We start from the raw sequence: 14,870 nt of genomic DNA on the forward strand, positions 1-14,870 counted from the left end.
CGACCCTTTCGGGGAAGATATGCATACAAACGTTTGTTCATAAGGCCGGAAATGGCCGTTGGCTGGTGGCGGCGCTAGTGTGCTCATATGCTTGGGTAAGATAGTTGGATATGCTTGTAAAAAGCATGTGAACTGAATTTTTTAAAAATACGTAAAAGCATTTGGTATTATAAATTTGAAATATTTGTTTTACTGGTGCATGGTATATCTAAGTCGGCGAAACGACTTACTTAGTTCATTTTGATATCATGTATTTTAATCATATACCCGAATTTACTCACACATTTTTGTTAATCTCAATGATTTTATGTTCTACGTCCGAAACTTATGGTTTGATATTAAAGAAAATACAAATCAAATAATTAACTATGCAGTGACTTTGTTTTTTTATTATTTGTACGTAATCAATCTCGTTTCATTCTCGCTTATGGAAGATCTCAAGTCAATTTTATGGTTCAATGGTTATCCTGTTGCTGCATATACATACATATATATATGTATGTATATTATTTGCATTGGTACACACTATGCATCCTTATTAGACCATAGATAGTATTCTAGCTGCATCCTACTCTCTATATACTATCACACTCACAGTAAATATATATATATAAATAATATATATTTGTATAATATCTTTCGTTATAGATAACGTTCTTCCTTTGGCAATTCAATTAACAAAACAAATTAATTGTTTAATTTAAATATGAAAAAAAATATTGGCAAAAAAAAAACACAACATTTTGAGAAATTATCTAACAAGGGGGTAAAAAAAAGAGAACAAAAAGGAAGAGAAACAAAACAACACGCGGAAATTAATGAAAACTATTTCATAATACTCGAGAGACTGGTATAGCCACTATTGTTACCCTGATTATTGATTTCCTGGCGCGTTGGACGACAGCAATGACAGCAGCAAATGCTTCTCATTACATCCAAGAAGCTGGTCTGATCAAAATCATCCAGATCGGACATGAATACACCAGAACTTATATCCTCTGCAGTGCGTGTGCCCACAAATGCCTTGAGATCGGAGATGGGGAAGCCTTCTTTATAATACTTTTTAATCGTATCATAGGCATCCATTATAACGGCAATAAATAGGGACAAAACAACATAAATATACAAGGCAATAAACGAATACAAATAGATCTGACAGAACCACCATAGCCATGTGGCTTTAGTCGATAATGTGGCAAATGTGGCAAACATATCATCGCCATTGATTAATGAGAACAAGCACTCTGATGTTGTGGCCAATGAACGGAATTTCATGTGATATGGTCCCAAAATTAGCCAACCACAAAACGCAAAGCCCGCATAAATAAGCAATGCGGCAATGAGAAAACGTAAAATCTTTGGAGCTGCTTTCTTAAGGACAAGTATCACCACATTGTAGGTCTTAAAGAAACCTAAATAGCGTAGGACACCAAACCATACAAGTAAATTGCCTATTCCTAAAAATAGTGAGCAAGTATCCCATTGATCTACCACCATATAACGCCCTTCGATTTGTTCCTTCAATGCCGAGCCAATGATCAGTAGCACATCATTAAATATGATCATAATGTACCTAAACAAAAGCAAGAAAAAAACCAAAGGAAATTAGTAACTTATCAATGGAAAGGCTAAGTTCATGTTCTTACCAAAAATTCACAAACTCCAAGCGTCCATCGAAGCTCAAGTCCTTGCCAAAATGTTGACGGAAAAATGAAACCGTAGTGCAACGCAAAAGATAGGCCCTCCACAAGGCTCTCGTACACAGTGCGAATGACAAGGCGCAGGTGAGTAGAACAAATATGTTCAATATACTTCTCAATAATGAATCAAAATTAGCCTCCGATACGAAATCGGTAGCTCCATGGCACTTTAAACGTGTCGCCTCTGCATCCAGAGAGAGTAACATTTGACCATCATGATCCCGGTTATTGAACAAGATGGATATATCGAAACGAAAGCAATCGGGCGCCGATAAAGGTCCACCGTAAGCCTTAAAATTTACCGTCTTTATCTGAAACGTCAATGCAGCACTCACCAATGAGGCGAAATTGACTTGTCTACCACGATCATTCAGATAACGCTCCACTCCAATGCTAGAGACATTGGGAGGCAACGATTCGCACACCTCATCGATGTGTGGATCAAATATATACGATTCATTATAGCCGAATATGGTACCTTCGCGATAATTCTGCATGCATAGCTTAAGCGGTGGCATTGTATTATTCGGTGTGGGATAATCGTAGGGTCCAATCGAACGACTGACATTTCCATAGCCATCTATGGCATATTGCACAGTGTCATAGAACTCCTCTTTCATGTATAAGGCAAATGGACCCACTGCCGGTGGATAGCTCTCTACCTCACGTGATGAATCCCATCCGCGTAGAAATAGATGCGAAAAGGCAAATCTATTATCACCCGTATAATTGATGTGATTATATCGTGCATGGGCGAATAGACACAGCTGGACGGTGACAAGAAAGATTTTGACAATCTGTGAAGGAAGAAATCCAAAAAGTTTGACATTATTTACTGGCTGATAAGAAAGAGACGGGGACAGTAAAGAAAGCTTGAAAATAGTTGGAGAAATGAAAGAGAGCGAGATAGTGCTACCTTTGGAGGGAGAAAGGGCGAGTGAGTTTACTTTTCTTTGAAACAATAACGCTCTGATTTCAGTTCTCTGAACTCGGAAGCTCTACTTATAACTTGGGGTAGTCTAAGAAACCAACGAAACCAAAGCTAAAGCTTTTTCTTTAAAAATTGAAACACTTTCGTCTGAAATCTATGTTGAAGTCTCTACTACTAGTCTTCGTAATATGATGGCATTCATTTCAGCTAGAATGCACTTTGTTGATTATGAAGCATTTTGGTGACCCAATCTAAGAGACCAAGGGCACTTAGAATTCCATATACAAGAAATTATCCCACTTGAAGTCCAGTTTGAATGATATATATTTAATTTGAAGGGCTTTTTCTATATCCTAAGCTCTGTAACGTCCTTGTCATAGGTACATATATCGATGATATTGCCTAGATCGAAGCGTTATAAAATTGTTTGCAGATATGTATCATCGTTACCAAGTGACCCAACTAAATGATGTACTTTTATTCAGCATTGAACAAATTAATCATATGAAAAATCCCCCTAAAGCTAGCATTTATCAAAAACCAAAAAAAAAATATGCCGTGAGCCTCCGCACGACAAAAATTAAACCATAAAATTTGTAGATATTCTATTGTATTTTTGTACTTGCAAAACTTGTGAGCAAGTAGGTATAATTACGATTGCGTAGTTCCATATAAATATATGTATGTATATAAATATACATACATAGTTAGACCGAAGGTGAGATAAGGCTAAGAAGATAAGTCTAGTCAAAAGAGGAGGCCACTCTTGGCCCCTCTTAAACTAGGCAAATATTTACTATGGGAAAATATGTGTCACTGGGAATCGAAAAAAAAAAAAAATAGATAAAGATAAAGGGAGAAAGAGAGAGAGAGTGACCAGATCGTCCGCCCCAATGCAAAACACGCGAATCATGAGACAATTAATTAAGATAAAGGGACCGAGGGACAGGTCTGATGATGATGATGAGAGAGAGAATTAATAGTATTCTTGATATTAATCATATCATCAGTCCATTGTTTTGTCTCACCTGAACCACAAATTTATATGGGAATTTGCGACGAGCTTGCCATTTCTCGATGGGATTCATAAAATAGAATTGCAATTTGCGACGCATCCGCTCCTCAATATGAGAGGCAGCCGATGCGGTGGGATTTGGAAATTCGGGTTGCTCTACATATCCTTGAACTGATGAGGTAGCAGTAGGTAGCACTGCTCCTCCTCCTCCTGCTCCAGGACCAGGTGCTAATGGCGTGGATTGCAGCTGAGCCTGTCTGCGTAAGATCCTAGTATTAACATATTCCTCTTCCACTCCCTCGAGACCGCCATCATCATCATCATCATCAGTGTATTTGGGATGATGTTGGGCTGCTTCATAGCTGTCCGTACGGCGTTTAACGGCTGGAGAGGGGACTGCAGTGCCACCAACCCCACCACCTGCTGCCCCATCTCCATGGCCGTAGTTTTGCATTTCAATGTACACTGGCTGCGTTGCTAACAATAGCTTAGCTGCCCTGTTGTTGTTGTAGAGATTTTCCTTTGCCCTGTTTCTGGTTCAACATGCAAAAGGAAAATATCTACAGCAATGTCAACACAAGCCAACAATTAGATGGGATTATATATAGTATATATATATATGCAATAAATGCAACTTTTCTGGCGAAATGATTGTTAAATACTGCTACAAAGCACAAAATAAAACACACAAAAACACTTCTCCGATAGGTCGCAAACTATCGATATGTGTGCTAGAGATGGTTGACTAGAGATGTGTAATATTCAAGTCACAAGTCACTTGTCTGTGATTTATCGGTAGTGTTAGTAAATCACACATTAATTGACCGTTAAACTACATATATAGGAAATTTAGCAAAATTTTGAAAAAGAAATCAAGTCTGTATAAAAATAGTAGATCGATCAATTTAGATATACCAAATAAAAAAATTATAATTTTTCTATTTCATTTATGAACACAACATATCATATTTATAACGAAGAGAAACATTCCTAAGCCAACAAAGTTGGTAGATCAAACTACTATATAAAAATATATTTATAGTACCAACTTAGAGCAACTAGGCAAAGCAAATCAGTGATTAAACTTTAGTTGATTATTAAGCCCTCTAATCAACCTGTTACCAGTCACAGTCAACATGACAAACTGCCCGTTAAATTCAAATTTAAATCTATGAAAAAGAATTGAGGCATTGTTTTTTTGTTTGTTTTGTATTTATATATGGCAAATTTAACAAATTTTCTTTCTTTTTTTTTTAAATATACATACATACATATACAATTAAAAACATTTCATCTCGCATATAACTTTCTCGCACTTTTGCTCGTTGCTCACATTTATGTATCGGTTCCGTTAATTATTTAATAAAAATTATGTTTTCAATTTCTTTTTGTTGTTTTGTTTTGTAGAAGGGCGTTCTTAAATAATACGTACAATCACACGCACTTACATTACATAACATACTAGCAAAAACACATCGATACATTATATATTTGTTGTATTTTCTTGTTTAAATTAGAATTTTTGATTTTGATTATTTTTCAACTTTTTTTGTTTTTTGATTTTTGTTTTAATAAGCATAATTTCTTTGAAAAAGCAAAAATATGCATATTATATATTTCTGATTTTATAATTTTATTTTATGATATACATATATATATATATATAGTGTGTGTGTTTGTGTGGGTGTTACATTAAGATGTGTATGTGTAATTATGTAAATATTTTATATAAAACAATAACTAGTCTGAAGACCTTGTGACTAGATGGGATTTTTCTCATTTTTTTTTTTCTTTTATCTATTCCATTATATATTTCCTTTTTATCTCATTATGGCTACTTTCTAGAACATATAGGTATATATATATAAATATATATATATATATATATTTTTATGCATGTATATAGGATATTATTTGTTATATAGGTATATATATTTAGTTTGACATTTAGGGACCGCTTAAAATCGGCTAGAATTGAAGCCATATCCTTGTAATATACATATATAGAGAGTTCTCCTAGTTTTTAGACACGCATACGATATACATACAAATACACATATAACAAAGAAAAAAGCTAAAAAAAAACACATTTATTTATTAATAGTTTTAGGTTTATATATATGTATATATATATATATAGATATATATAAATATATATATATATATTTATGTGTATAATAATAGTGTAATAATAATTAATTAAACCTTCATTTCCTGCTCAACACATTTCCTGAGTAACTTTTTCTGCTCCTTCCCTAACCCCCTCTCTAGGTCGATCAACATCCTGATTCCCCCCACCCCCTCCCATCCCGACGGTTTATCGTTCTACCTTCGATTTACACAATACTCTCACGATCGCGGGCACCATCTTGGAAACCACCCGGCGATCTCATACCCTGCCCACTGGTTGAGGTCACTCGTTTCACCAGCTGATCTGGGCCAGCGCTGCGTACGCCATTGCCCTTAAAGAAACTGGCCATCCAATTGCCCAGTTTAGTTCGTGGGGGTCGCTGCTGCTGGTTGAGGATCTGATGGTGGTGGTGTTGCTGCTGATTCGGATTCTGTTGTAGATGATGATATTGCTGCTGAGAGCCCAATCCCGTTTGCATGTCGGTGGCATAGCTAACACTATTCCCATGACTACCCGGATGACTATCAATGTGCTCTAGCGAATGCCAGCGTTTGGTGGAGTCCAATAGTTCTTCGGCGGGCACAGATAATGACGATTGACGTTGCAGTAATGGTGACTCCAAATCCTCGTCCATTTGCATATTGCCGCCATTACAATTGTTATTCAAATGCTTCCCACAGCTGCTTGTGGGCACAATACGAATCTGGGCATTGGGAAAGCTATCGTGACGCATTAAAAGGCCCAACTCATCGTCATAGCTCTCATAATTGGCATCTACAGGATTGGCGGCCGACATATCCGCAAGATCCACCAGATTGGCATTGATATTCGTTTCCTCCGGATCAATCTGACCATTTGGCTGGGCGGTTGTTGTTGTCGCTTGATGTCCGCTGATCAGTGACACTCCCGTATCAAGAGATCTTGAGTTGTTCTTGGACAGCAGCTTGGATGGCGGCAATTTGACGCGCTCATGTCGTTTCAGCAAATGCTGGAAGGGCATAGGATCAAGGGAACGTGATTCGCGCAAAAGTAATTCGGCCGCCGACTCGTCACCATCTTCGGCCATGCATAAATGGGCAGCACTGATGATTCTATGAGGCCGCACCATGGCCAATGGTTTATGCAATGCATTTGGCTGACGCACTAGTCCAACTCCACCTGCTGCTGCTGCTGCTGCTGCCGCTGCAGCTGCTGCTGTTGCCGCTGCAGCCACTGAGGCGGTGGCTGCAGTGGCGACTGCTGCTTCTGCATTCATATCACAGTTCGTTTCATTTGTTTCGGAATGATTCAGCGTACTGAGCGAAGCCTGAGCTGATTCAATCAGGGCACCACCCAGACCATTGATGGAGGGACGCTCTCGTTCCCTCTCCCGCTTATTAACCATGCGCGGCGATTCGCGTGCCATCTGATAGATACTACCTTGCAGGCTATATGTTGATTCTACATCCGCTGGCCTTGGTACACTGCTCTGTCGTCGGGATCCTGTACCACAATAGTGCATTGCCTGAATACTTGGCTGCCGCGAATCCGGATTCAATTTGGGACTCTTTCGCGGTCGACTGAAGAGCGGCGGTGGCATATCGGTCATATCAACGGGTTTCTTTTGTATAGCCTTCTCATTGGCACCCGTTAGCCACCAGGTGGTAACTTCGCCCTTGCCCTTCATATTGACCAACCCACGTTTTTCCGTATGATAGCCACCGCCTAGCTTATCCAACGCCAATTTACATTTGTTGGAAATGTGTATCTTCAATGCCTCACCATTGCTTTCCATACGCGATGCCGTATTGACAGTATCGCCAAATAGGCAATAACGCGGCATCGTTAGACCAACGACGCCAGCCACAACGGGCCCCGTATGCATTCCAATTCTCAGCTTCAGAGTCTCGTTCGGTCGATGGGCTATGCGATGCTGTTTCACTGCATGCAACAAATCCAATGCCATTGAGGCTATTTCACCTGCATGACGATCCCCATTCTTGATGGGCAGACCAGAGACCTAAACGAAAACGATAAAGATAGAAAAACAATTGATATGAGAGATATGCATGAGAGAAAGAGATGGGAAACTGGAGAAATTGATGACAAAATTGACATGTCTGAACAAACAATTTTTGGTAAGGAAGATTGTGCTGTTACGCTCAATTATTATCGAATTATGTACAATACAATTTAGGGGTAAGTTACTTGAATTTACTTTATATGCCTCATTCATGGTGTTGTACTTACCACCATGTAGGCATCGCCTATTGTCTCCACTTTGTAGACATCATAGCCACGTATGATGCGATCAAAAACTGTATAGAGATCATTCAAAAAGTTAACCACCTGCAATGGTGTGCTCTCCGCCGACATGGCCGTAAACCCAACAATGTCACTAAAATAGATGGTCACCTATAAAAAGACAGAAACAAAAACGTAATGGGTATAATGTAAACCATTTCATTCGTATTCTGTTTTAATTACCAAATCATAAGAGACTGGCTCAACGCCCTGCCCCATGGTTAGTTTCTCGGCAACCGATTGCGGCAACATGCGATGCAACAAATCTTCTGTCTTCAATTTCTCCTCACACAATAAGCGTGTTCGCTCTGTTACAATATCCTCCAAATTGTTGGCATATTTCTCCATCATTTCCATCATTTGATCCATGATGTTTTTGGTTTTACCGCCACGCATTTTCTTTAAACGATTGCTAAGGGAAAGCATAGTAAATTTTATATGTATATATTAGTTAATAAATTAATATAAAAAAGCTTCTGTGGTTTATTACCGTATGACACTGAATTCGGGACGCTCTTCGGGCTCCTCGGCCCAGCAATCTTTAATACAGGCCAGAACATAATCTGGACATGATTCGGCCTCAATTATAGACTCGACCTCGGGTCGAAATGGCTCTTCGCCTTTAAGCGGCAGCTTCTTAACAAAGTCCACAATTTCCTTTGGTTCAAAATTGGTTTGTCCGAATGGACCCTTACGACTAAATATCTCATACATAATGATGGCAAAGGCATAGACATCACCTTTCTGACTGCCGTGGATGTGATGATTGCGCAACAATTCGGGAGCGCGCCATAATTGATCTAAAAAGATAGTGAATATAAATAATAATGTATGTATGTAGGGGTTAATGCTTATTATAAACTCACTTCTATAATGCTGATGTTCGCCAATTGATTCACTTTCGGCACACTGACGCAACTCATGCAAACCAAAATCGGTCACCTGTAACATCCAACGTGAGGTGACCACACAATTCGATGATTTGAGATTGCCATGGTATATCAATTGTGAATTGTGTATATAGATCATGCCCTAAAATACAAAATGCAATTTTCAAATCAATAATCATCATAATCATCATCATCATCGTCATTTCTATACAGGATAGGATTCTCCATCTAGAACTCACTTTAATGAGGTCATGGATGAGCGAGGCAATGAATAGATCATCCAATTTGATATCCTCATTCTCAATGATATCATATAGACTGCCCTTGGCACAATAATCGGTGACTAGCAAAATGCGTGTGGGTTCCACACAGGCGCCAATGAAACTATTTATATTATCATGACGCAATTCACGCAATAGACGCATCTCCTTCATTATCTCACGTGATATATCACGTTTGCGTGGAAATTTCAACTCCTTGATCCGTACAACAGCTCCCCGTAAACGAGCCGTTGAGGTGACAAATTGATTTGACCAACGTGATCCATAACTTTGGGCACTCATCAAGCTAACCTGCAAAGGCATCAAAGGAAAATTCTTGACATTAAGAAACAACTGAACCAAAAATAAAACCTACCTTACTGGGCGATGAGACAATCTCGTTACCGGAATAGCCCTTTATCTCGCTTGAATCAATTTTCCAAAGCAAACCCTCAATTTCCAATTCGATTTTCCATTTTCTATAGATGCTCATGGTAACCACACCAGAGCAGAACAATATAACACCCAGGACAACAGCAGCCACGGTTGATGTGTAATGGGTATCATCCTTTTGGCATAGCTCATTGGCAAAACCACACATTGGCTCATCTGTTGGCTTATCCCCGCCCGAAGGCCAATCAATCGAACCATTAATGAGTTTATATTCCTATAATAAACAAAACAAATACACAAAATAATAATAAAATCATATGCCGACGGCCTTAGTTGCCAGTGCTTGTAAAATATAGTTAGGTTGATAGTTTATAACTATATCCTATACTTTAATAATAATAATAATAATAAAATCAGTTGGAAACACACACACACACACACACAGAAAACTAATTATATATGAAAGTAAAAACATTTTACTTTTAATTTCCTTGTTTTTGGGTAATAGCAAATCAAACATACTAAAATTAAAATAAAATAAAATAAAAAACAAAACAAAACAAAACAAAAAAAAAAAAACAACAACAAAGAAGAAGACGACGACTCACTCACTGGAAGTTCTTCGCCTTGATGGAAATATGCTACTGGAACCATATGATAATTACAACGTATATTTTCCAAAATATTCCATTTATGCGGCTTATACGCCAACACTGAGAAATTACCCTCCGAATCTCCATATTGATCGATTTTAATTGTGGAACCAGTGACGCCTGAAAATAATACAAAATATTAATACATATACATATATATAAAGGATAATTCATTGAGAGTGATGTATACTTACTCATATAAGTACGATTTTTGATAATGGTATCAATCACCCTAGTGCCATTGCTGGCCACTTCAAAGATCACCTCATCGGTGAGAACACGCTCCTCCATACGCAACATTTTATCCAAAGCCCAGGCATATAATTTAACCGAATCATACAAATACGCCGCATAAATCGAAATAAACTAAAACGAAAAGTAAGAAGTTGAAAAAGATGGGAAAGTGTCATTTAATTGAACGTCAGGCATAAGAAAATGTTTTTTACGTCTTTACATTAATTACAAAATAAGTTTTCTAAGCTCACCTTACTAAATTTACTCTGCGCAAATAATTGTGGCACTTGAAAATTAAATGGCGGCAATGAACTATAATTTCTCACTTGCTCCGTAAACATTTCATAACCTTTTGTTGGTGGCGTTGAGGCCACTACCAAAAGACTTCTTGCCAATTGATTAAAATTTTCGGTACTATGGCAATTAGTCATCCGATTTATTTGATCAACTTTACGTAAATATTTCGATGCCTCTCTGTAAGAAATATAAAGACAAAACTTTCAATAAACAAATATATATAACATTTAAAATCACTCGAGTGGTAATTACCTTTCCGAATAGACCATCATGTCGACAAAGATAACCATATATTCACCTTTGGCAAATAGACCAGCCGTTTCCATAGAACTCATGAAATCAACTAAACTATTGGCCGTACCAAGGAACACATAGATACGTGTACGATTCATGGTATTCTGAACCACCTGGAAGGATAAGAAACAAAAACGTATGAAATTAAATTTGCTTATTTTCTTGTGTTTTTTTAGAGGCAATGCTTACTTGATACCAATAGCCGGAACGACAGCAGGGTAACATTAGTTCACAGCATTTGGCTCGGTTATCAATAAACGAATGCTTATGATTGATGGTCATGTTCTTCTTCATGGCCTGATCTTTGAGCAAGTCGGCCACAGTGCCCCAAATTTCCTCATATAATATGGAAAACTTATTCCAGGCATAATAACGCAAAAGTGCAATCACCGATTTAACGACCTACAAAAGAGCGAGAGAGAGAGAGAGGTAAAGAGTGAGAGAGATAAGTTCAATAAGGAATAATAATAAGAAATTTCAGTGCCATGTAAACAAAAGTTTGAAAACTTTATGGTGCGAGGGCTGTGAGTCTTGGTCTTGGCTCTACATCTATCATATAACATATTTTTATATTATTCAAGGCCAAGGATATATATGTATGTAGGTATATACATATATTCCAAGGATAACTAGCTGCTGCTGTCTGGCCGTAGTCTGTCTGACAATCTGCTGTTGGATGACAATGACAAAAGTAAGAACAAGTCTCAACACCCATTTTTCACCACACCCATTCACATGCTCAGATGACACCATCATCAACATCATCACCATAACCAATGCCACCTGTTGACTGCACCCGGGATTATTCGTATTATTTTCTCTTCACTTACCTGCGTATCTGGAGGTTCGGTGCGAGCAAATGTCGGTATTGCGGATGCACGGTTCTCTGCGCATTTCTGTTGAATTGAAAGCAGAAAATTTCAAATAAATACATATATGCATGTATCTACACACACACACAGACATTTGTCACTATGTACACTTGGAGAAAAGTTTAAGAATAACTTTATAAGATTATAAATTTGGTCTCAACTTTAGACAACTTTCTCTAAGGATTATTAGTAAAACTCACATCAAGTGTGTGTTCTTAACAATTTTATTAACAATTGAATCCGCTTCTCAAAGTGTACAAGAAGTATTTTTGCGTGTGTGTGTGTGTGTGTGTGCGTGTGTGTGGAAAACGATGAATGTGGAGTAAGAAAATGTCAGGCGTAAAATTGCCTCGTCATAAAACTTACATAGGAAATCATTGGAATGTTTCGACTTTGCGATACTATGGCCTCAACATAGCAAGGACCTTCAGGACCAAAAATCGTTGCAATACCATCGCATATCATTTCGGTAATGGCTTTTGTTGCCAATACCGTATCACCCTTGGTATCATTCCAACGTAGAGCTAAGGTTACATTTGGTAGCAATTCCGTGTCATTGTTGACCTAAACCAAAAGAAAAAACGATAATAATAGATGGGAATGATAGATGTTTGTGGCATAGTTGCATACCTCATCCAATGCCATAGTCAGTGCACCGGATATGGCCAAACCCTGACGATCCTTTAGCTCGCCAGTTAGGGCCGTTAGATAGCCCACAGTTAGTACAGTGCGAGGATTGCTACAGTCGCATACTGCCACCGATAGCAATAGTAATAAATTAAAGGGCCAACGCGTCATGGCCCCTTAGGCCGGGGCCGTTCAGCGCGACGCCTATGGTTCCAAACAGATTTACAAGCTGCAAAATGGAAAAAAAAAGAGGAGAGAAAATGTTATGGTAAAAATAATATACAAACATATATAAATGCAAGAATGCAGTTGCAATCGCAATTGAAAGTGACAAGGACAGGCGACAGGAGAAGCAGTAGAATCTACGGATGTACTTCTAATAAAAATACATGTTTGACAAAGGCAAATACTAAACAAGTTCCAACCCAAACGAACCACCCCAAAATCTCACCAAGAGTTCTCCCCACTCACACCCACACACACAAACACACACAAGCACACACAATCCTTTTTACCAAATGCAGGATAAAAACTTAAATTTCCAAAAAATGTGCACTAGAATGCAAAATGCTTTCTGTCAGGGACACAAATATCCTGCAAGTGGCTAGGAGCCAAAAGCAAATGTCAAATGTGATTGCTCACACATCCACACATATGTACATACATACATGTATACATACACATGGATAGCAGGCTATGCACACGTACCGAAAGATCATCGAACTTTCCCACCCACTCAAAAGGAATGAAATATGTAATTAAATTTCAATTCTTGATAAGATAAGAAGCTTAGAAAGACAGAGAGAGAGAGAGACCAACATTCGGCTCAAGTCGCATATCAGGTCAGGTATAGCCTATCAGCTTAGGATATCTTAGGTCTAGAAATGGGATTCAATATCTAATCAGCATTAAAATGATTGTTGCATATACCAAAGCCATCGAAAATGAACCAAAATATTTATGTATTTATGTATGTAATTGGGGAATTCCCATAAACACTTGAATGGTTAGTTTTTTCGTTTGAATTTTCTAAAAGAATGAATTTGATGATTGAATTTTGACTGATTTATTCTTGTTTTTTTTTTCAAGAGAGCGAGGGAAAAAGCGAAATATATTAGGAAATGTTTTAGTTTTGTCCCTCTTTTTTAAGGTCCTTTGTGTTAAGAAGTTGGCATTTCCTTAGAGAAATGACTTGACCATGTTTAAAGGAACTATCTGTTTTTCAACATTTTAAATCTAAATGGGTTGATTTTATTGCTTAGCTTTCCATCAGATGACTAGAGGTGTATATGTGTGTGTGTGAGTATCCGTGTCCGTGTGTCGGTGTGTATCGAATGGCACGTGCAGCATTATTGTTTGCATTGCGTTTTGTCATCGTTATTGTTGTTGTTATTGTTCTTACTAGTATTAATTATGCATGCCGTTGATTTTGTCATTATATCATTTCGTTTGAGGCATTATCCCTCTGCTGCCGGTTTTTGTTTGTCCTGTCTTTGTCAGCCCGTCTGTACGTCCGTCTGTCCGTCCGTCCGCTTATCCATTCGTCTGCCTGCCTTTTCATCTAGCATCAACATCAACTCTTTCTCTCTTCCCTCCCGCACTCACTCACTGATGGTTCTTCTTCATCATCATCATCATCATCATCATCATCATCATGCTGGTACCATTCTGTGTGTTTGCATTGTTAGTGCAAGAGATTGGCGTCCTTGTTTGGATTTTTTGTATGTTAATTGGCTTACGTTTTAAAGTTGAACGTTTTAAATGAAATATGTGGAAAACAAACGAATTAGTTTAATTAGCCCCCCAATGAGAGTTGACTTCCAATCTTTCCGGGAACTATGTATGTACATATGTATGTATGTAGTTACGTATGTATGTTTCGATTTCTACGTTCTTTTAATATTCTTTTCCTTATTCGTCTCGCTACAATTCTCATACATTATTCTTGGAAATCTGGCCCAATCGCGCCAAGTGTCAAAATGCTGCGCAAATATTTATTATACTATAGGCGCCTAAAATGCCAAAAAAATATGAACAAAAATTGAGAGCCAAAGTGGGTTCTAATTTTAAATTGCAACATTGGCAAAATAAATAGCACGAACTAAAAAATACTTTGAAACGAAACGATTGTAAAATCTGAAGTGTGTCGAAAATGCTAATTTATGGTATCTACTCTAGGTATATAGTATACATATGTGTACATGTACATATATTCATAAGTAACTTTATGTACATGTATATATTTATAGGTATAGTTAGTATATATGGCCCATTTCCACGTAAATTCAAA

General features: G+C 37.8%; 2 protein-coding genes across 2 annotated transcripts in view; both read right to left on the reverse strand.

Annotated features, from left to right (window-relative positions):
* Positions 1-362: 362 nt before the first annotated feature.
* LOC6645412 (mucolipin-3) lies at positions 363-4,352 on the reverse strand. The gene is made up of 3 exons (XM_002068209.4): positions 3,660-4,352; positions 1,647-2,497; positions 363-1,573 (listed from the first exon to the last, which is right to left on the reverse strand). Exons 1-3 carry the CDS (start codon positions 4,098-4,100, stop codon positions 826-828), a joined length of 2,040 nt encoding a protein of 679 aa, XP_002068245.1. The 5' UTR covers positions 4,101-4,352; the 3' UTR covers positions 363-825.
* A 1,462-nt stretch (positions 4,353-5,814) lies between these two features.
* The window catches only part of LOC6645413 (receptor-type guanylate cyclase Gyc76C), a 30,055-nt gene continuing 20,999 nt past the window's right edge, over positions 5,815-14,870 (reverse strand). The window contains exons 2-16 of the mRNA XM_002068210.4: positions 12,584-12,809; positions 12,320-12,517; positions 11,912-11,977; positions 11,271-11,483; positions 11,040-11,194; positions 10,742-10,964; positions 10,451-10,622; positions 10,216-10,376; positions 9,587-9,877; positions 9,190-9,522; positions 8,927-9,092; positions 8,551-8,860; positions 8,244-8,472; positions 8,007-8,171; positions 5,815-7,776 (exon numbers count right to left, since the gene is read on the reverse strand). Coding sequence (XP_002068246.1) covers positions 5,983-7,776; positions 8,007-8,171; positions 8,244-8,472; positions 8,551-8,860; positions 8,927-9,092; positions 9,190-9,522; positions 9,587-9,877; positions 10,216-10,376; positions 10,451-10,622; positions 10,742-10,964; positions 11,040-11,194; positions 11,271-11,483; positions 11,912-11,977; positions 12,320-12,517; positions 12,584-12,751 — 4,644 coding nt within the window. The 5' untranslated portion in view covers positions 12,752-12,809 and the 3' untranslated portion in view covers positions 5,815-5,982. The remainder of the gene's footprint in view (positions 7,777-8,006; positions 8,172-8,243; positions 8,473-8,550; positions 8,861-8,926; positions 9,093-9,189; positions 9,523-9,586; positions 9,878-10,215; positions 10,377-10,450; positions 10,623-10,741; positions 10,965-11,039; positions 11,195-11,270; positions 11,484-11,911; positions 11,978-12,319; positions 12,518-12,583; positions 12,810-14,870) is intronic.

Source organism: Drosophila willistoni (assembly GCF_018902025.1).
Source record: "Drosophila willistoni isolate 14030-0811.24 chromosome XR unlocalized genomic scaffold, UCI_dwil_1.1 Seg143, whole genome shotgun sequence".
Classification (NCBI taxonomy): Eukaryota; Metazoa; Arthropoda; class Insecta; order Diptera; family Drosophilidae; genus Drosophila; species Drosophila willistoni.